This window comes from Tachysurus fulvidraco, chromosome 16 (assembly GCF_022655615.1).
Source record: "Tachysurus fulvidraco isolate hzauxx_2018 chromosome 16, HZAU_PFXX_2.0, whole genome shotgun sequence".
In the NCBI taxonomy this organism is placed as follows: domain Eukaryota; kingdom Metazoa; phylum Chordata; class Actinopteri; order Siluriformes; family Bagridae; genus Tachysurus; species Tachysurus fulvidraco.
Genome location: NC_062533.1, coordinates 2,073,465 through 2,094,883, shown reverse-complemented (window position 1 = coordinate 2,094,883; position 21,419 = coordinate 2,073,465). Strand labels below are relative to the sequence as shown.

The following is a 21,419-nucleotide window of genomic DNA, read 5'->3' as shown; positions in this document are numbered from 1 at the left end:
GCTTACATTATTATGTAATATCAGTATGTGTGTAAACACATTGAAGTTATAAGGTGCAACGCTCTCGGTTCTGTTCGTCGTGGCTCCATGCATTGTACAGACTTGTTGGAAAAGTTCGCTTATGGCTCCGTTTGTCAGTTTGAGTGTGATGTTGGCTTTCTCTTGATGGGTTCAAACCACACCCAGTGTAGCTCAGAGGGGAAGTGGACCCACAATCCTCCAGTGTGTCAAGGTATACTAACATTGCTTGAACTGAGCTCTGCTAAAGATTTTAATATCTCAGATTATTGTCCAGTTAGGAGTATGATAAATATTTTCCAAAGAAAATTGATTTGACTTGTATTAATAGACTGTATGTGTGGATCCACAGTGGTACAGTGTCCTCGTCTACCTGCTCAATTCGGTAATGTGAAAATGAACTGCATTTATCCGCTCTCCAACAACAGCTACAACTCCACCTGTGTGTTTAACTGTGATGAGGGATATAAGCTCATAGGTTCCTATAAAACTCAGTGTGATCACACTGGACAGTGGACACCCAATCGCCCCACTTGCAAAGGTACAAATCCAGCTCTAAATCCCATATTATATATAAGAAAAGTGTGCAGGTAAAGTGAGAAATGCCTGATGAATGAAAACCTCACAGGTTTCTGTATACATACTTAATAATCTAATGACGCCCTGTTACAGCTGTTACCTGTGACCAGATTGTGACCCCCACAAATAGTCACATGACCTGCATTGATCCACTGGGAAATTTCTCATTTCGTTCATCGTGTGCTGTGAGCTGTGAGGAAGGATACACACTGAGAGGAGAGAACACACTCACCTGCCTGAAGACCGGCAAATGGTCAGCAGACACACCATCATGTGAAGGTACAGTGTTAATAAATATAGTCCATGATTACAGTTAAAATGTATTACTGCTTACACTTGCAAAGGTGTACAGTGAGTTAGAGGGTGATTATTATTATTAAGGTAGGGTTTAAAAATACAATCATAAACACTTGGTGAACATTTACTATCAGGCTAGTTAATGGTGCTTGCAAAGCAACATTCTTATTATCTTGTCGGACAAAACTTCGGCGCGTAACTTGTCCCACAGCTTTTGTCCTAGACCCATGAATGAGGTGTGAAATCAACTGGCTCATTGAGGAGAGGTGTGCTATGACTTTTATAAGCGATCCAAACATGGGTGTAAATTTCATTTAACGGGGGGGCAATAAATATAAAATTTCTCATGAGCAATTTTTGAAGGGGGACACAAATAATACAGTCTAATTGTACTTATAAAGATATGTACCCACAGTGAACAACTTTGCTTTTTATCATTATAATGTAGCATGGAGACGCGTCATTATGGTTATTTTCAAAGTTTTTCTCAGGTTCAATGACAAAGCAGATTTTTCTTCAAAACTATTTATTGCATTGTTTGTGTTGTTTACAGTTAAGCCATCAACATACAATAAAATATAAACATGACTGGTATTGTGAAAAAATATATATAAAATAAATAATCTCTGGAAAATTGTCCGTAGTGTGTGTGAGTGTGTGTGTGTGTGTGTGTGTGTGTGTGTGTGTGTGTGTGTGTGTGAGTGAATGAGAGTGTGTGTGTGCCCTGTGATGGGTTGGCACTCCGTCCAGGGTGTATCCTGCCTCGATGCCCGATGACGCCTGAGATAGGCACAGGCTCCCCGTGACCCGAGAAGTTCGGATAAGCGGTAGAAAAGGAATGAATGAATGAATGAATGAATAAGTAAAGTTTTGTAACAAAATAAATTATTAAATAATTACTTTACAGTAACTGCTCCATGTATAAAACACAACGGCTTTGGCGTGTTAGTTACAGTGCACTATACAACTAGCTATTGTAAACAAGCTAACGTTAACTAGATAAGTCAGATTTTAATCGCTAATATAGCAGATTCAATGGAAAATTACATCGGTAATCAGCATTTTTGCCGAAACTAATCTATGAATGAATCTGCATCAACTACATTAAAGAGAATCGCTTTATTTAAAGTGAATAAAATCCCCGACTTAATGGAGTAACGTCCTAATGAACATTAACTGAGCCGCAGCCGCACACCTGACTCGTGTGTGCAGAGTAGGTGAGATGTACTGGGAAAGGAGGCAGTGGGTCAAACCACTGTGAGGAAGGGGAGGGGAGGGCCAAACCTTTCCATCCGTTTTTTTTCTACATACACAATTATTTAAGTATACATACATATATTTTTCTCAATAGAGAGTGCGATATTTTTTTTTTTGGTGGGGACAACCCTCGGATGGGGGACATGTCCCCTCCGTCCCCCATGGGATTTACGCCCATGGATCCAACCAACGATGTTCGCACAGCGGACGAAAAAGTGGCCAAAAAAATCCCATAGACTTGAATGGGAAATTCCTAAAATTCCTTTAAGCTCTCACACAAGCAGCGTGCGCAGAGTTCAGGCACGGCTTCTCTTCTGTGTTCTCCTAGTGACTGTACATGTAAAGGAGTGTCGGAAATTTTGGAGAGCCCTCCTCCAAGTGGACATACCCCAGGGGTGAATTACAGCCAAATTAATAGTCAATAATAGTCTTTCACACTTAATGCTAAAATAATTATACTTAATACTAATTAATAATTAATACTAATTAATTAATCACACTTAAAACTTTGTACTTAATACTATTTGAATTTGAATAATAAGAAGACTTTCCAGACCTGGATGAGAATTAGCAAAACTCTTTATTGGTGCTGATCAGCCTCTGCTTCCATTGAGCTCAAGGAGGAAAAACTTCTAAGTTGAAAGTATCAAAGAAAAACCCAAACAGCTCATCCCCATACCACCCAAAAGAGTTCAAACACAAAAAAGCAAGCAAGCAGGAGCAAGAGCACATCCTCCAAAGGAATCTCCTCAATATATACCCTGGCACCTCTAGGTGCATCTATACCTTCTTACGTCAATCCACCTGACCTGTCTGGGATTTTTCCCTGACTCTACAAAATCGCCTCGTGACTCCCCTCATTTCCCCGAAAACAAGTCTGCCTTTTACCGAAAATCAAGTCTGGCCTTTTGTTTTTTCTGTTGCAGCACTTCTGCCTTATTTTTAAAAAACATGCTGCGTTAACTTCTTGTACGCTTCTCTGTCACATATCACACAGAAGACACGTCCCGTAGACCAATCTCCCAATCTCCCTTTATACAATTACAATGAGTGAGTTTTTCTCTATCTTTTTCTATGTTTTGTCTGTATATGATTTCCACTGATCATACACCTATATACGTATACACATACATACACAAGAATACGACAACGATGACATACACAAAAACCTATGTGTGAGATATCCACCTATATTAATACCTATATTAATCACATCTCTACATAAAATGATCAGTGATGATACTCAATCACCTACAATCACCTATGGTATAGGAGTTCTGATTTAGTCTGATTTAGAATATGATTATGACATACGTTTATGATCATAGGTTAGGATATGGGTTTTTGATTACAATAACATCTGGTTCAGAATATATCAGTATATATCAGAATCTGGATCATATATCAGTGGTATTTGACAAGGCAGGCACATGTAGGCACAGCGCCTTTGAGCCGGTTGGAAGCGTTGCACAGGATAGGTCTCCATGGATCTGCACACAACACGTATACATACGAACGGGGGAGACGCAGACAAACAGGGACAGTAGACACAGAACATATGACAATATTTTTTACAATTTACAATTTTATAGCCCCGTTATAGTCACTTTGGAAAAGTGCCTGTTTAATCGAACAAGTACACAACAAAGTAATTCGTGCTGTTTTGTATTTTCTCTTGCATGCTAGCATGGGACCAAGGGCGTACTTTATGTGTCCTTCTATAGCTGGTTGGGCCGTTTAATTGGTACCTCCTGTTAATGTGGGAATTGATAATTATTAATAATCAAATCTTAATAATCAATAGTGGTAGACCCTGTGCCTGTACTATGTTTTGGCTGAGACCCACTTCTAACAGCATCAGAAGGCACCTGGGCATTACAGGTACCATTGTAGAGATTGTGGAATAGCGGTATGGATCTCTACTGTAAGAAAGCCTATTGTGATTGCTGGATTCAATATCAATACACATGCTATAAAAAAGATCTGGGCAGTTAGTCTATCTGCCTCCTTTTATGTTTTCAGTTTTATTGGATTTATCTATCGGTTTATCTACTTTGCCCTTGTTACGGGGCAAGGCTACCTGCACCATGGCATACAGGTGCACTTTTACAGTTTTAGTTTTAAAATAAGGTGTCAAGTGTCTCAAAGTCTTCTGGCAGGTGGATGTTGATACCTCCTTGCTCTGTCTTTGAGGTTGAGGGCTCCTCCCCAGTGTTTGCTACTGCTGTCGCACAACAACTGTGATTAAGGTGATACCAATATTCCTTACTGCTATGGGAGTAGATAACACCACTTTAAAAGGTCCTTCTTTCCTTGGTTCTCTCCAATGTTTTCTCTTGAATGTTCTGATGTACACGTAGTCTTCTATTATTACCTGGTTATGTGGCTCTCCTACTGCAGAAACACCTGTTGATATAAGAATCTGTGGACATGGGTTAAACACATTTCGCCTTCAACTTGTTCCAGCGACGGGGCCTTATAGCCTGTCACCATCTCACACGGTGTCATGTGCGTTGTACGGTTTGTCTGTGAGCGCATGTTCATCAGTGCTAATGATAAAGCCTGTATCCGATTTAGGCTTGTGCTGGCACATATTTTTGCAATTTTTTCTTTCAACAAACCTTTTGCTCTCTCTACTCTTCCTTGAGAACTTGGGTGATGAACACATCCCATTTTGTGTTTGATGCACAATGCTTGTGCAAGTGACTTGATTACTTTATTTACAAAACAAGGTCCTTTGTCTGACCTCAACAGAGCTGGAATGCCAGATCTAGGGATTACTTTTCTACACAAAAACTTAGCTACTGTCTTAGCATCATTTGTTGCACATGCTCAACTCATCCTCAACCTATACTTCACTATGGCTAATTTCTTAACCAGTTGTATAGCTGCTAATAGTTCTGATATGGCTGGTCCATGTGTAATAGTTGAGCCCTCTGCTCTCTGGAAACCTCGCTGTGCCCAAAATGACCAGGATGCTATCCATTTGTAAATTTACTCGATCTCTGATTAGTACTTGGTTAAATATTGATGGGCTTCACAGTATCCTTGTTCTTGATATGTGAAGGCAAACAAGTGCTGAGAGTCAGGATGCACTGGAACACTAAAAAGTACAGAACACAGATTACAATTACTGTATACCATTTTGTCCCTTCTGGAATGTTTGATAATAAAGTGTGTGGATCTGGGACCACTGGGGTCTCTGCCACCACTATTTGATTGACTGGTCTTAAATCATGTACCAAGCTCCATTTATCTGAGTTTGGCTTTCTGATCGGAAAAATCGGAGTGTTGCACTGACTTTTTGTGGGGATTAAAACTCCTGCTTCCACTAGCCCTCCCTTTAATAGTTGGTCCTATCCCTTCCTTGTTTAGACAATGAATACTGTATCTGATAAGGTAATGGTGCATTGGGTCTAACCTGTATTTTCGCTAATCCTGCTGACTTAAGTAGTCCTGCATCTGTTGCATGATTAGTCCATAGTTGGTCTGGGACTTGACTTAGTGCTTCTTCTACTTCTTTCTCTGTTAAGTTTTCTTCATCTGCCACCAGGGGCATCTGTACCTCTGCTTCTAATCTTACATGTATTCTTTTTTGCTGATTTACTAACATGGTGGCTTCTACTGCTTGCTCTGTTCCTATATAAGCTATCTTTAAGACTTTCCTATATCCTGACATATGTACTCTAGGATTTTTTTTTTTTTTTATACTCCATTTAACTTTTTTGCCTCGTTCATCATAGGCCCTAGATCTTTGGATTCAAAACCTTGCCCGATCATCAGGGAGATGTGGGCGACTGCATCGCCGACTTGATGCCATCCTTGAATCTCTTCTGGAAGTATGGCATATTGCTGGAAAATTATTATACTGTCCATGTTGATATCATATTGTTTTCCTTCTAGTCGTTCCTCCCATAGTGATGCATACTCTTCATCTTTTCCACCTACATCATATTTCAGGGTACAATGCCATGGTCCTCTAGCTTTATAGCAATCTGGTCGTATGTAGTTTAACCATGGTTTCCATTCAGAGTATTCTTGCCATATTTGTGATGTATCTTTGCCTTTGATCTCCATCCAAAACACTTTGTCCAGATCTATTGTTTCTTCTTTGTCCAGATCTATTGTTCCTAATCTATGTGTTATCCATACTCCTGTTGGTCCACGATGTATTTTAGCTCTCTGAAGATTGGCTGGAGTGTCGGGGAATATAATAAAGGTGCCTGCAATATCATTCCTTTTACAGTAATCCATTGAGGCTTGGTAAATTATAGAGTCTGAGTTTTTCCTGGGAAACCCACTGTCTTTATTTGCTCTACGTGTGAGGGGAAGCTTTGAGCCTTCTTTTCCAATGCTTGTAAATGTGGCTCCCGTGTCAATCAGGAATGGGGCCTGTACTTCATTTCCAATTCCCACCATAATCGTTGGTGCTTGTGCAGGATGCAATGGGGTGGTAAACTGCACCAGCTCCCCCTCTGGCTTCACTAGGCCTCTTCACATTCCCCCTGGAGCTGGCCCCAGCCCATCCATTGGCCTGCTCAATTTCCAGCTCCTTGTGTTATCATAGGCGCTTGCTTTATTCCTGGCTGCATTCCTTGTTGAAGCATTGGGGCTGGCATGGGTTGCCTTCCTTGATTAGCTACGGCTCTGCCTGGCGTCCCATATGTCAAGTAGGGACAATCTTGTTTTAAGTGTTTTAAGTAATCGTTATTGCAATTCCAGCAACTTCCTCCTTGTCCTCCTGTTCCCCAGGTAGGTCTTTGTGGAGGTTGTCTCCCTTGTCCTCCTCTTCCTCGACCTCTGCCCGGGCCCCAACCACGCTGTTGAGGAGCCTATTGAAAGTTCATGGGATGATTCATTGGGTATCCTGTTGGATACGGCATCCCACCACTTGGGGGCGGTGCTGCCTGCCCTGCAGCTGGTGCAACCATAACTGCTGCTTGTTTTGTGGTGGGAAGCAGCTGGTGCAACCATAACTGCTGCTTCTTTTTGTCTTCTTTTCCCTTCTTCTCTTGACTCTATTGTTTATTTCTCACCAGCTGACCCAGCTGGGCTTTATGTAAGCAGATCTTCTGCAGCCTTCTTTGCCTCCCGTTTCCTTTTCCTGTGTAGCTCTGTTTGATGTATTACATTGGCTTTGAACGTGGCCCATGGCATAGTGTTCAGGCCCACTACTGTTTCCAGCTGATCCTGAACTTCCACTGGGAGTGCCTGTTTTAACACGAGTTTGAACAGTGTCATGCTTGCCCGTGTCTCATCCCAGGGTGCTCCCATTTCTTCTCTCCATGAGTCCTGAAGTTTCAATATGAATTGAGCAATTCCTTCGTCCTCGTCCAGTTTTATCTTCTCCACCTTTCCTGGGTCGGCTTTAGATGGATCGTCTGCCATTCAAGGGCATTATTGGGTATTTCCATCATTTTAGCTTTTCCTACGGTCTGGCATAAGATTGCCTTCAGATCGAGTATGGCCAAGTGTTGTCCGGTTGTTTGTTCTTCAAATCTGGTGATCCACCTTTAGCCCCCTCATACACATTTGGCAACCTTTGTATTAGTCCAGTTATGTCCAGGAATGTCCAAGGCACGTAGTGTGCCTGCCTCCCTTTGACTTGCTATTGTGGTCATCTGGGAGCGGGGAGCCAGGCTCCTCGTGTCTTTTCTTCCTGTCTTTTTTCTCCTGTTGATACCTGTCGTATTAACCCTTTGACTTGCCCGCTTGTGATCTCCAGTTCTACTTCATGTGCTTTGCATCCTTCTCTAACTGTATTGATGGATCCCGTTGTACTCGGATTTGTAATGTTCGTTATAAGATGGGGGTTGGGCTGCTCCTCACATTCACCTGATGGTGGGGCTGTAGCCTTCTCTTACTCCTGTTCTTTACTCTGTTCTCCCCATAACCCCTTTAACCCTGTAAAGCCCACTGTTGCAGAATTACAACATCACCTTTAACTATTTTATTTATTTATTTATTTATTTATTTATTTTAAAGGCCTGTGAATGTTTTTTTTTCCTCACAAGACCACATTTACATAGTTAATGTCAAGATTCAAACAAATAAAATTCCTCAAAATTTTTCCTGTGTTTATCACAATGTCTAGAACACATACATATCATATTTAGTTATTTTGGAAAACTAGAGCTTGTCATGTCCATGCTGTAATTCTACAACTTTGGGCCAGAGTGGTAATCAAAATGGCCTGTGCCCCTTACACATTACACATTACACATTACACATTACACATTACACAAGGACACTGCACTTCTCACCTCATCACAAATCCAACTTTTAAACTGTTAGATGATTCATTGTAATTCATTTCTAAATGTGCTTTTCTGTTAAATTTGTACTTATATTAAACTTGTACTCACGATTAGACCGTAATTACACACAAGAATAAATTTTTTGTGTGGTAGTTGAATCTCCATCATGTAGAGCAGTATCTGAAACTCCCTGTATCTTTGTAGTTTTTTGTTTGTTATGTAACTAAACGATCCTGAGATTCCTTATGAGTGTTGCCCAAGTAGCAGATACAAAAGCAGGCTCTGAATGTTCTGGATTTTTGGGGTGATGCCTGTTGCATTGTCCAGGGACAGGTGTGAATGGATATGCTGGATAATACGTAAATCTCTCTTTCAGTTAGTTTATTCTTCCAGTGTACTGCAATTATGGATACACAAACAGACTGTAGCAAGTGCAATGTTCGCCTGTGCTTCTCAGTAGAAAAGAACTGCCTTAGGGCCTATCACTGCAACCAATCACAGACTTCCACCCACTTTTTATTCCTTTTCAGCATCTTTGTGCTATATTATTACAAGTGCAACTGGTGTGATTAGACATTTACCCTTCTCCATCATGCACCCTTGTCTCACTCCTGCGGCACTCTTTAATAAATAAAGTTTTAGTAACTTTAATTGAACATTTATTTATTTATTTATTTATTTATTTATTTATTTATTTATTTATTTATTTATTTATTCATTTTTGTTAAACGTGGTTGTACAGGATTCTTTCTAGTATGGCTCTCAAGAAGATTTAATCTGTTCAATAAGGCAGATATTGCAAGATCAAATTAACATTAAATTAAAAAATTAAAATTAAATTAAAAAAGTTAGTGTTTCAGTTGCTCAGCAAATAATTCTACCAACAGTTCCTCATCTTCATTAAATGGGTCTTTAAATTAAATTTCAATAAGTTGACCACCAGGGGTTTCTACTAGGACTCTTAATACTGGGCTCAGCAGTCAGGCCCCCAGGGTGCTTCTGCCCTCATACCACTCATCACATGGAAAGAAGCTTTTTACTGCCTATCTTTAATCAAAGCCTGTCTTTCTACACCACTTCTATCCTTATACACTTTCTCCCTTGGTTTCAATCTTCAAATCTGTCTCTTCTTTATTATCTGAACTCAGTTGTTCATCACCCTTAAGTCGGTCAATGGTGTTGTGTATGTGTTGTGATGCACTGATGAGCTGTGCGCGTCTGTGACGAGGAATTAAATTAATACGAGGAATTAAAGCTTATGACGTTTATAAGCGGTATGACCTTTCTGTTCTTGTATATAAAATACAACACATTAATTCTCCGTTCTCATTGTGCTCTCTCCATACAACCATTTGTGTGTACTATATTCTAATGTTCTAAATGTGCCGTGCAGTGTTGTGATGTAATGGAGTACAAATACGAAATACAAAAACTTCTGTACGTTACTGTACTTCAGTAGGAATCTCACATATCTTCCACTTTAAGCTACAGACCGCAGTGATGACCTCCTAAACAGCTGTATTCTTTAAGCACCTAATGTAACCTTACTCTGAGAGCTAATCTTACTTACTATAGTTAACCTATATCTGTAATATTACTCCTCTCTGTTATTAGTGATAACTAACCCTTAAACATGTCCGAATTTGGAAGGAAAAACCAACTTACCTGAGACGATGAGTGAGCGCTTGGCTGCTGATCCACCATTTTGGCGCCAGTGGTTTAAAAGAGGGCGCGGCGCATGCGCACTTCGTGGAATTGATCTTCCCTCGGATAGTAATGCCTGTGAACGTGATGACGTATTTTTGACAGTTGTTTCGCAGACCGTTTTCGTGTGTGAAAAAGAGGTGTTGTGAAAACAAGCGTTGTGTGTAAACTGTCATAGTCGTACATTTTGGAGTCGTATTTGAAAAAACACACAAAATCTTGTATCTGTAAACTGTCGTGGCCGTAGGTTTTGGGATCCAACTCCGCAAAATTAAAATTTACACACAAATGCTTTGAATGACGTACGATTATTATTGACAGTGTTTTTATTCCATACGCAAAGACAACCAAAAGCAGTGAAATGTCACTAATTGTAGCACAAACAAAACATAAATGCTTTTGTTTCCCCCTCCAAAGGAATCTCCTCAATATATACCCTGGCACCTCTAGGTGCATCTATACCTTCTTACGTCAATCCACCTGACCTGTCTGGGCTTTTTTCCCTGACTCTACAGAATCGCCCCGTGACTCCCCTCATTTCCCCGAAAACAAGTCTGCCTTTTACCGAAAATCAAGTCTGGCCTTTTGTTTTTTCTGTTGCAGCACTTCTGCCTTATTTTTAAAAAACATGCTGCGTTGTCAAAACTGTTGTTAAAAATGTGTTCCAGAGAACTTCTTGTATGCTTCCCTGTCACATATCACACAGAAGACACGTCCCGTAGACCAATCTCCCAATCTCCCTTTATACAATTACAATGAGTGAGTTTTTCTCTATCTTTTTCTATGTTTTGTCTGTATATGATTTCCACTGATCATACACCTATATACGTATACACATACATACACAAGAATACGACAACGATGACATACACAAAAACCTATGTGTGAGATATCCACCTATATTAATACCTATATTAATCACATCTCTACATATAAAATGATCAGTGATGATACTCAATCACCTACAATCACCTATGGTATAGGAGTTCTGATTTAGAATATGATTATGACATAAGTTTATGATCATAGGTTAGGATATGGGTTTTTGATTACAATAACATCTGGTTCAGAATATATCAGTATATATCAGAATCTGGATCATATATCAGTGGTATTTGACTTATGATTACGTTTTGTTTGATTAGTATAAGTGTTCTGCACTATTACTAAGCTAAGCTTTTGCATATATGTGGAGATCTGTTTATGCTGACTCCTTAAGTTTGCTGACTATGATCTCAGTCTGTCTTGTTTGTCCAGACTGGGCCTGCACATGCATTTTTATTTTTAACCTTAGTTCCTCCTTAGAACTCCAAGCACTACAGCTCGGTTTTGCAAGACCATTTTCTAGCAAGTATTCCACTTCGTTCTTCATGATAGACGTTTTTGTTATATTAATTCGATACGGGTTTAATGTTTAATGGGAGTTGCATTTCCAACATTAATGTCGTGCTGTAAAACTGTCGTTTGTGTTGGAATGTCACCAAAGAGAGATGGAAAAGATCTAATTAATTCTACAAGGTCTCTGTGCTTCGGTTAGATGCAAGAAATGTAATGGCAAATTTTTCAATATTACCAAATTGTACAAACGTGCGCATTGCTGAGGGGCGTTGTGCAACACAATACAATCTTCATCAGTTCCATCCACCAACGCGGAGGATTCTGTAGAAGAGACCACAACTACTGGAGACACAACAGGCTCTGCCACATTTTCTGTAATCGAGTTTGGTGTCTCTCTTGTATGATATTCCTTTAGCATGTTAACATAACACAAACGAGACTAACAAGTCAGGAGTATGTATAATATAATTGGTTTCACTGATTTTCTCTACTACTTCATAAGGACCAGCAAATCGTGCCGTCAAAGCTGAACCAGGAATAGGTAATAAAACCAGAACTTTGTCACCAGATTTAAATGAGCGAAGCCTAGCTCTCTCATCAAAGAGACTTTTCATCCCTTTCTGCACATCAGCGAGAGATTTCTTAGCAAGAGCACAGGCAGTATGCAATCATTCTCTGAATTTGCAGACATAGTCTAAGATGTTAGTTTTAGGACTTGTCTCAATGGTCATTATATTTTCCTTTAGGATCTTTAACGGCCCCCTAACCGTATGGCCAAACACGAGCTCCGCTGGGCTGAAACCGAGACTTTCTTGTACAGTCTCGAGAACGGCAAATAAAATTAACGAAATTCGAAAGAATACTTTCTAAGCATAGACTTGAGAGTTTGGTGAAACCATTCCAGCGTGCCCTGGCTTTCGGGATGGTACGCGCTAGAAACGTTGTGAGAAATGGCAAGAGATTTCAACACCTGGGAAAACACTTTGGACAGAAAGTTAGTACCCTGATTTGTACGATTTTTGGTAGGCCAAACGTAGAAAAGAATTTTATTAACGCTCTAATTACAACAGGTGCAGTAATTTTGCGCAGTGGAACTGCTTCAGGGAAACGGGTAGAAACGCACATCATGGTCAAAAAAAATTGATTTCCCGATTTCGTTTTAGGCAACGGGCCCACACAATCAACAATTACATGTTCAAAGGGCTCCCCAATAGCAGGAATGGGCGAGAGTGGAGCAGGTGGAATCACCTGATTTGGTTGCCCCACATACTGACAAGTGTGACAGGAACGACAAAAATACGCCACATCTGATTTGAATACAGGCCAAAAGAAATGTCTGAGTGTCCTGTTATAAGTTTTCTTGATACCTAAATGTCCAGACAACTCGTGACCAGACAACTCGTGAAACTCAACACATGCTGTCGATAAGGAGTAGGAACTACAACCTGCCATACAACATCCCACTCTTTATCGGAGGCTGTCTTCGGCCACCATTTACGCATCAACAGGTCATTTTCAACAACATACTCAGCATTTCGTTCTTTAATGGAAGGCTTTCCTAAAGAGTTGACAGCAGCAAAACACTTAGCGAGCGTTTGATCCTCTTTCTGTAAAGCAATTATTTGTTCTTGGGTCACTGGCAATTTTAAAACATCAGTTGTAACCTGTGAGCCAAGTGACTTTACTCTCTGCCACTTCTTATCACCAACAACTGTCAAATGCACACCCGTTGTGAAAATCGGGGCCAGGAATGAATCAGCCAGGTACACCACCTTGCCCGCTTTCCGCGACTGAGCGCGCGTTACCACGCAAGCCGGGAACACGTCAGGGTATGTTTTAGACAGTTCATCATTCCCAAAAAGCACATCAGGTCTATCCAAAACCTCTAACACAGGCATTACTTTACCCCCTGCCAGGTCATTACCTAGGTGACGCCTTTAATGGGAAGTGAATGCCGTACACCGACTCTCACAAATCCATTAACTAGCTCACTTTCAATATGTACCCGGTGTAATGGTACATTAATTATTTCCATTTCTAGTCCCTGCACTAGTACACTGGAACCGCAAAACGTCTCACCAGATAACGGCAGCACGTCTGCAACAACAAACGACTGTGCAGCACACGTATCTCTAAGCATCTGGATTGGTTTTTGATCCTCTGGTTTGCCCGTTAAGGAAATTAACCCTTTCAGCAAGAACGGTTTATAGCTAGGATCAGGAACTTCACACACAGCTTCGGACTTAAATGAATCCGCTACAGTGTTCACAAAACCAACACCTTTTGGCTGCTGTTTGCGTTTCAGCGCAATACAGTCGGCAATTACATGTCCCTGTTTATAACAGTAAAAACATTCTCTTACGTCTTTAGGACGCAGGAAATTATTTTTTGGAGTAAGGGACTGTGACTGGGCAGATGAGGTCTTTTTGGATCGTGCCTAAAAAAAATACATTTTTGTGAGTTAATACAAACTCATCTGCCAACACTGCAGCATGAGAGAGGGAAGTTTCCTTCTGTTCGTTCAGATAAACCACCACTCGCGAGTGGTGGTTTATCTGAACGAACAGAAGGAAACTTCCCTCTCTCATGCAGGCAATTTTTAAATTCCTCCAACAACATTAATTCCCTTAGTGAATTGAAATCACTACCTTTGCTAGCGACACACCACTTGTCAAAAAGAGTTCCCTTCTCTCTAGCAAACTCCACAAAAGTCAAATTAGACATTTTCCTATAATTTCTAAATTTTTGTCTATATGCTTCAGGCACTAACTCGTAAGCACGCAGAATAGCAGCTTTCACTGTGTCATACTGTAAAGTGTCTTCTAAGGACAGGGTAGAGCAGACTTCCTGAGCTTTTCCAATTAAATGACACTGTACCAACAGAGACCAAACATCTTTTGGCCAACGGAGAGAAAGCGCAATGCGCTCAAACGCGTTGAAATAAGAGTCCACCTCCGTCTCCCTAAAGTGAGGCACTAAAGCAATATGCTTGCTCACGTCAAAGGTAGCCGAGGGCTATCCGAACACCGGGTAAACATTTGGATCTGGTGCGGGAGTCTGTTGCGCAGCTGAGCTGGTGGCAACCGCTTCCAGCTCAAGCTGCCACAACTTTATTTGCTTCTCAGCCTCTATGTCCAGTCTGCGTATTTCTAATCACATATTAAACAGCCTGACGCAAATGGGGTTTTTCTTGGGCTTCTAGTTGTAACCGGGCCATTCGGACCTTCAGTCGCACATCTCCTCTAGACCCAGATGAGACGGGAGAGAATGGGTCAAAGAGTGGTAATCTGGCTTTGGCGAGAGAACACGTCTCCCCATCGACCTCCACAGCAACAGCATCTCCCGTAAGGAGCAAAACTTTTAACTCATGCAAATACATGCTTGATTTCATCTTTACGAGCTTGCCTTACAATAGAGATCTTATAATGTGCCGCAACTGCAAACAAATCATCCTTCCTGCACCTATCTAGCTGTTCTAGGGTGGGACCGTTGATAAATGTCTGTAAGTCAAACAAAGCCATGTCGCGATTATTAATTCCCACACACAAACCACAGCACTAATGTGAATACCTTACCGGCAAAGCGCAAAACTACAAGCCAGCCTATAGGAGCCTACGTCGCAGATGCCAACACACAACAAAAAAAATATTAAATAAGTTAAAAACTATCCTGGACGAGCCCCCAAATATGTTAAGATCGCAGAAGGTGTTTAGGGGTATGGATGGGATGCAACACATGAAGGATAAGGTTGGATCGTCTTTGGCGTGTATGTGGCAATCAACAACCAGGACAACAAAATAGAGGGCAAAAGCTGTGTATATTATATACAAGTGGTTGTGACAAGTGAAAGAACAGCTAATATCTACAATATTGACAATACTTACAAAAAAAACAGATAATAAAAGACACAAAGGGGGAAAGGGACACGAGCTGTGCCAAAACAAAGAAATAAGCAAAACGAAAACCACTCTACCTTGAAATTAACCCTCTATCCTAAACTACAAAGGAAAAAGTAATGAGACAGATCTTCAGCGTCGAACGACGCCCTAACTAACCTACACTACCTACCCAAACAAAACATACAGAGGGTGGCACATGCTCCTAACCTAATGTGTCTAATACTGAAATGAGTACCTACATGTTGCACAATGTATGTCACGTGACGTACTTACCTGTCCACTTTCCCCAATATACACAGTGTCACACACTGGGCGAATGAACACTAACATACAGATGCAGAACGAGTGACTAACGAGTTGGGTTATATGAACAGTATGACATGCAACAGAAAAACACAACGCAACGAACAAATCAGCACACGTTATCACAGCAGGGTCAGGTTCAACCGGAACACGAGTGAACCAACTTCATGAATGAATGGTGGCGGGTTTAAATAGGTGGAATCGGGCGGTGATTGGTGAATCGGGTAGCGACGTCACATAGGGTAATCAGGATTGACAGAAAAGGTGTCCAATGGCAGGGATCTGAGGAGACAGATAGCGGAGTAAAGAGAGAGCGGGAAAGAACAACAAAAAAACACAGAACCGACATACAGCCCGTAACACACACATTTTCTTTAGGAAATGTACCATTCTAGTTATTATTAATGGTGCTTGCAAAGCAACATTCTTGTTATTGTGCCGGACAAAATTTCGGCGCGTAACTTGTCCCGCAGCTTTTGTCCTAGACCCATGAATGAGGTGTCAAATTGAGGTGGCTCATTGAGGAGAGGTGTGCTATGACTTTTATAAGCGATCGGAATTACTGTATGTGACAAGGTTTTTATAGAAATAAATATATCATCTTCAAAGGCACACCTAAAATATATTTATTCACATTTTTTATTTTCAAATCAAAAGTTTTCTATCATTATAATGAACAAATTTACATTATCTTCAAAATAATAAAATGAGCTTCTTCCTGTAGGTATGTTGTGTAAGGCTCTTACTGTGCCTGATGGTGGCATTGTGAAGTGTTACCGAGGCAACAGCACTATCTGCACAGTACAGTGCCCCTCGGCTTACCTGCTAATTGGAGCACATGAATATACCTGTAGGCCTGATGGCTCATGGAGCCAATTTCAACCTCTATGTGCAAGTGAGAATTCTCCTTTAATTTCATTTAATCTTTAATCTGTAATCTTTAATCACTATTATACAAAAATTACTATTCAAAATAACTAAATAAGGATGTCTTGTTTGGTTATAATGTACATGTGATTCTGCTCATGAAGACTTTGATAATGTCTCCAGGACTGAATTTGATCAACTTTGTTTTAGAGACCACCACCGTGGTTCTCACTTTATCCTGCAGTGGCCTGTCCACAAATTAGTTTGAAGTCACCTGAGTCAGCTATTGAAATGCTTAGTAATCAGTTGTTTTAATTAAATGAGGATCAATTCATTGGCATTCATGCAACACTACCTGTGCTGAGTGCTGCTGTATCACCTCATGAGGATTAGGGAAAACAAAAGAAATGTGGGAATTCAGTGCTCAGGACATTTTAAAGCTGTAGAATTATGTAAAAAACAAAAAAAACAGACTGAGGAGAAAATTGAAGATCTATATGAAAAGATATTTTGTAAAATCTGAGCAAACTAACTTAAAAATGTTACAATAACCAGTGTGGTTGGTGAAGGAAGAAAACTAAACCAAGGAGCAAATACATAATCATGGTAACTGGAAGAGACATGACGGCAGGTTGTGATGAACAAGGCTCAGAACTTCAATATAAGAAAGTACAAGTCTTCTTAAAGTTGTGCTAAACATGTTGAACTTACAGTATATACATTATGTGGTCAAATGTATTAGACTATTGCCAGAAAGTTAGAAGTGTCTAGGATGCCCTTGTATGCTATAGTACGTATTAATAATTCACTGTGTACAAAGTGACCATTCCTGTGCAGACATGATGTGTAAAGGAAGGTGTTGAAGAGTTTAAGTGTCCTGCACTGACCTAACCATCCCCACTGAACACCTTTGGGATGAACTGAAAGCTGTAATGTCTAGAGACAGTATTGTGTGTGAAATTCCCAGGACATCACCAACAACCAAGCCACAGTTAAATTCACAGAGAGACTTTTATCTCATTCTGATGTTTGATGTGAGGTTTACCTTGAGCTCTTAAAATGTGCACACATTGTACATGTACCTAACCTATAGACCTTGATTGGATTAGAAAAAAAATTGGAAATATGATCGTCGTTTCAGGTTACAAACATATGCTTATGGCTTCGGCAGGATGTGCAGTGCTGTCTACCATCTGCTGCTTTATGTTCTGCTGTTCCTACTGCAGAAAGAGTGAGTACTTCTTATATGCATCACAAATGTCATTATATTAAAGAATCAAAAATATTTTATTAAAATTGTTCTAATTTAATCTTTTTCTTCTATTTATTTTTTGTAATAGGAAAAAAGTCAGTGAAACAAAAGTAAGACATTAATTTTATTTCATCATTCTTTTGTCATCTAAAGCATTTTTTTATGAATTTTGATCTAACTGTTATAAAAGATTGGCCATATGTAAAATAAATATTTGGACACCTGTCCATCACATCCTATATGTGGGTTTTGACCTCAACTGTGAATGGAATGCCAAAATCTCGTGAACCTTCTCAGAAGAATGGAGATTTATAATAAATGCAAAAGTGGGACCAAATTTATGTTACTGTCTATGGTTTTGGAAAAGACACATATACAGTAAGTGTGATGAGCAGGTGTCCACATACTTTATGCCATATAGTCACTGTGGTACAACAAATTGGAAGGCTGCCACAAAATTATGAATATGTGGACTATTCCCAGATGTTTGTGTTGCCAAATATAAATAACATAAGTTTTCACCTTGTCATCATGTCCTGGCACACATTTATTTAATTATAGAATTAAAATTCCATACAGAGCCTTTCAATCAACTTGGAACTAGTGAAGACAACACATCATAGTGCATTCCCCGGACAAAAATAGACAGAGCATATAAATAGTGCTGAAACCATGAGTATTGGGATTATCCATAGTGATGACACTGTTTATGACTGAGGATAAGACTTATTCACCTCACAACACTATAAAATTAAAAGTGTAATGAAGCAAAATATTTTGGCTATAAAATGAGCTCCATGTCTCGTTATAGGTTTATTTTTATGCTTGGATCATCACCATTGGCCATGGTGATGATCAGCAAACAAATTCTTATATGTTTAGCTATTTTCACCTGCAGGACTATTGTTTTCTGTAGAGGTCAGATATATTCTTATTTTCTGATATAGTCAGATATAACCGTTCTCATGGTTTTGACTAACTCATGCATTCTCATGGCAAACCAACTGAAGACACCTCTACTGTAGCTGACTTCTGTGTAAATCCTCTGTGAGCATGAGAGTATGCCGAGCCAGTTGCCAAGAACCAAACTAACAATTTCTTGGTGTGTGGTCTGTCTTTCCACAATTAATATGATCCAGTCACCTGAGTCAGCTATTGAAATGCTTAGTAATCAGTTGTTTTAATTAAATGAGGATCAATTCATTGGCATTCAATTCACTACATGTGCTGAGTGCTGCTGTATCACCTCATGAGGATTTAGATTAGGGAAAACAAAAAAGAAATGTGGGAATTCAGTGCTCAGGACATTTTAAAGCTGTAGGCTTATGTTAAAAAAAAAACAGACTGAGCAGAAAATTGAAGATCTATATGAAAAGATATTTTGTAAAATCTGAGCAAACTAACTTGAAAAATGTTACAATAATCAGTGTGGTGAAAATTCAAAATATGCGCAATTATAAAATAACTAAACCAAGGAGCAAATACATAATCATGGTAACGGGAAGAGACATGATTTACATTTACATTTACAGCATTTGGCAGACGCCCTTATCCAGAGCGAGGTTACATACTTAAGATAACATGATGGCAGGTTGTGATGAACAAGGACTTAATCAATATAGGAATTTACAAGTCTTCTTAAAGTTGTGCTAAACATGTTGAACTTATATACATGTTGTGTTAAAATGTATTAAACATTTATATTGCCATCAACTCTTTGAATTAACAGGCACACCATCCAGAATGACACACATTCACATAGGTGTTTTGAATTATTCAAAGTACTTCTTTATGAACTTGCCACTATCCAGGCATGGTACAACAAGCCCAATATCTGAATGCATTTGTCTAAACTTGCTATCACTTGCAATTTTGTTCCCTTACTACAGTACAGTAGTTGATATGTTGTCTGCTCTCATATGTATGGGCCAGTTCCACGTTTCTAAACATGTTGTAGCATCACTTCTGCAATAGTCTAAAGCGCAATATTTCCATTTACAATGTTTCATTACTGATGTTATCGCTTGTAGCATTTCAGCCAGGCATTGTTTAATGACTATAATGGAAATGGTTTAGGTACTTCACATCAAGAACACTTGCAAGGCATGTGGTTTGAGTATCATGACAATAAAGTGAACAGTCTGCAAACGAACCAGGTTAATGCCTTCTAATAATAGTGCTTCCACATATGAGATCAAGATCGTATCAGGTTGGTCCCAATGAAGGGCACCAATGCTGCTTGTATTCACATGCTTATACATTGCACAACTTTTTTTTTAAATGATTAGGGCACAATTCTGTATTTTTGTCATCATTACATAGTGAGGGACATATTTGAGATCATATATATATATATATATATTTGTAGTAACAAGTACACATGGAAAACTCCACTACATTCAATGTAAACCACCTCTGTATTTTGGAATGTAAGGTAGTAGAACTCATCTATTTTCTGATTTCATCCTCAGTGATCAAGAGGAGGTGATGATGCCAGTATATGAAGCAGATAATGCACCACTGGAGGAGCCACTGAGCTCAGTGTGACAATTCAGATGGCAAAAGTGCTGTTTGTTTGACTCATTAAATTAACGTGTCTGTCAATAATTGCCAATTCAACATATACCCAAAGGTCCTTCCTGGTGAAAAACAGAGCAAGAAAATGGATGTACAGTTAAACTCTACTTCTGCACCTGTCTCTTTCTCTCATGTTAACAAATGCAAAAGTCTGTTAAAAAGCTGTTAATGATGATAAATTAGTGTGGATTGGAGAAACCTGAGCAACATTAACAAGAGCTGACATTTATGTATGTAATTATAAATAAACAGGTTTAAAAAAGGTTTAAAGGTTTTAATAAAAGGTTTAACTATTTAAAACAAATAAAGTTAATGTTCAATATCTTGAATATTTAATATTTATGATTCTGTGCTATTTAAAGGTCTATATTTAAATCCGAGCAAATTTATGTTCTTGAGATTGTTAACTGCTTTGTATGAAAGGTCTGATTTTCCTCATGTCTAATCTTTTCTGCTGAAACATTTAATCAGATGACACGCTTATGGTGCCCTAAAATGGATTTAATTAAATAAATAAATTTAATTAATTAATTAATGAAATTCATGGAAAATTACAGACAGATAAACAAACAAACAAATAAATAAATCTTGAATTAGAAATGGGGGGGGGGCGGTGGCTTAGTGGGTAGCACGATCGCCTCACACCTCCTGGGTTGGGGGTTCAATTCCCGCCTCCACCTTGTGTGTGTGGAGTTTGCATGTTCTCCCCGTGCCTCGGGGGTTTCCTCCGGGTACTCCGGTTTCCTCCCCCGGTCCAAAGACATGCATGGTAGGTTGATTGGCATCTCTGGAAAATTGTCCGTAGTGTGTGAGTGTGTGAGTGAATGAGAGTGTGTGTGCCCTGTGATGGGTTGGCACTCCGTCCAGGGTGTATCTTTTGGAATAAAAACACTGTCAATAATAATCGTACGTAATTCAAAGCATTTGTGTGTAAATTTTAATTTTGCGGAGTTGGATCCCAAAACCTACGGCCACGACAGTTTACAGATACGAGATTTTGTGTGTTTGTTCAAATACGACTCCAAAATGTACGACTATGACAGTTTACACACAAAACGCTTGTTTTCACAA

At 39.5% G+C, this 21,419-nt stretch overlaps 1 protein-coding gene across 1 annotated transcript in view; it reads left to right on the top strand.

Moving 5' to 3' along the window:
* The window catches only part of LOC113647597, a 64,723-nt gene that overhangs the window by 16,587 nt on the left and 26,717 nt on the right, over positions 1-21,419 (top strand). The window contains exons 24-26 of the mRNA XM_047801944.1: positions 47-232; positions 371-559; positions 691-876. Of these exons, the coding sequence (XP_047657900.1) occupies positions 47-232; positions 371-559; positions 691-876 (561 nt within the window). The remainder of the gene's footprint in view (positions 1-46; positions 233-370; positions 560-690; positions 877-21,419) is intronic.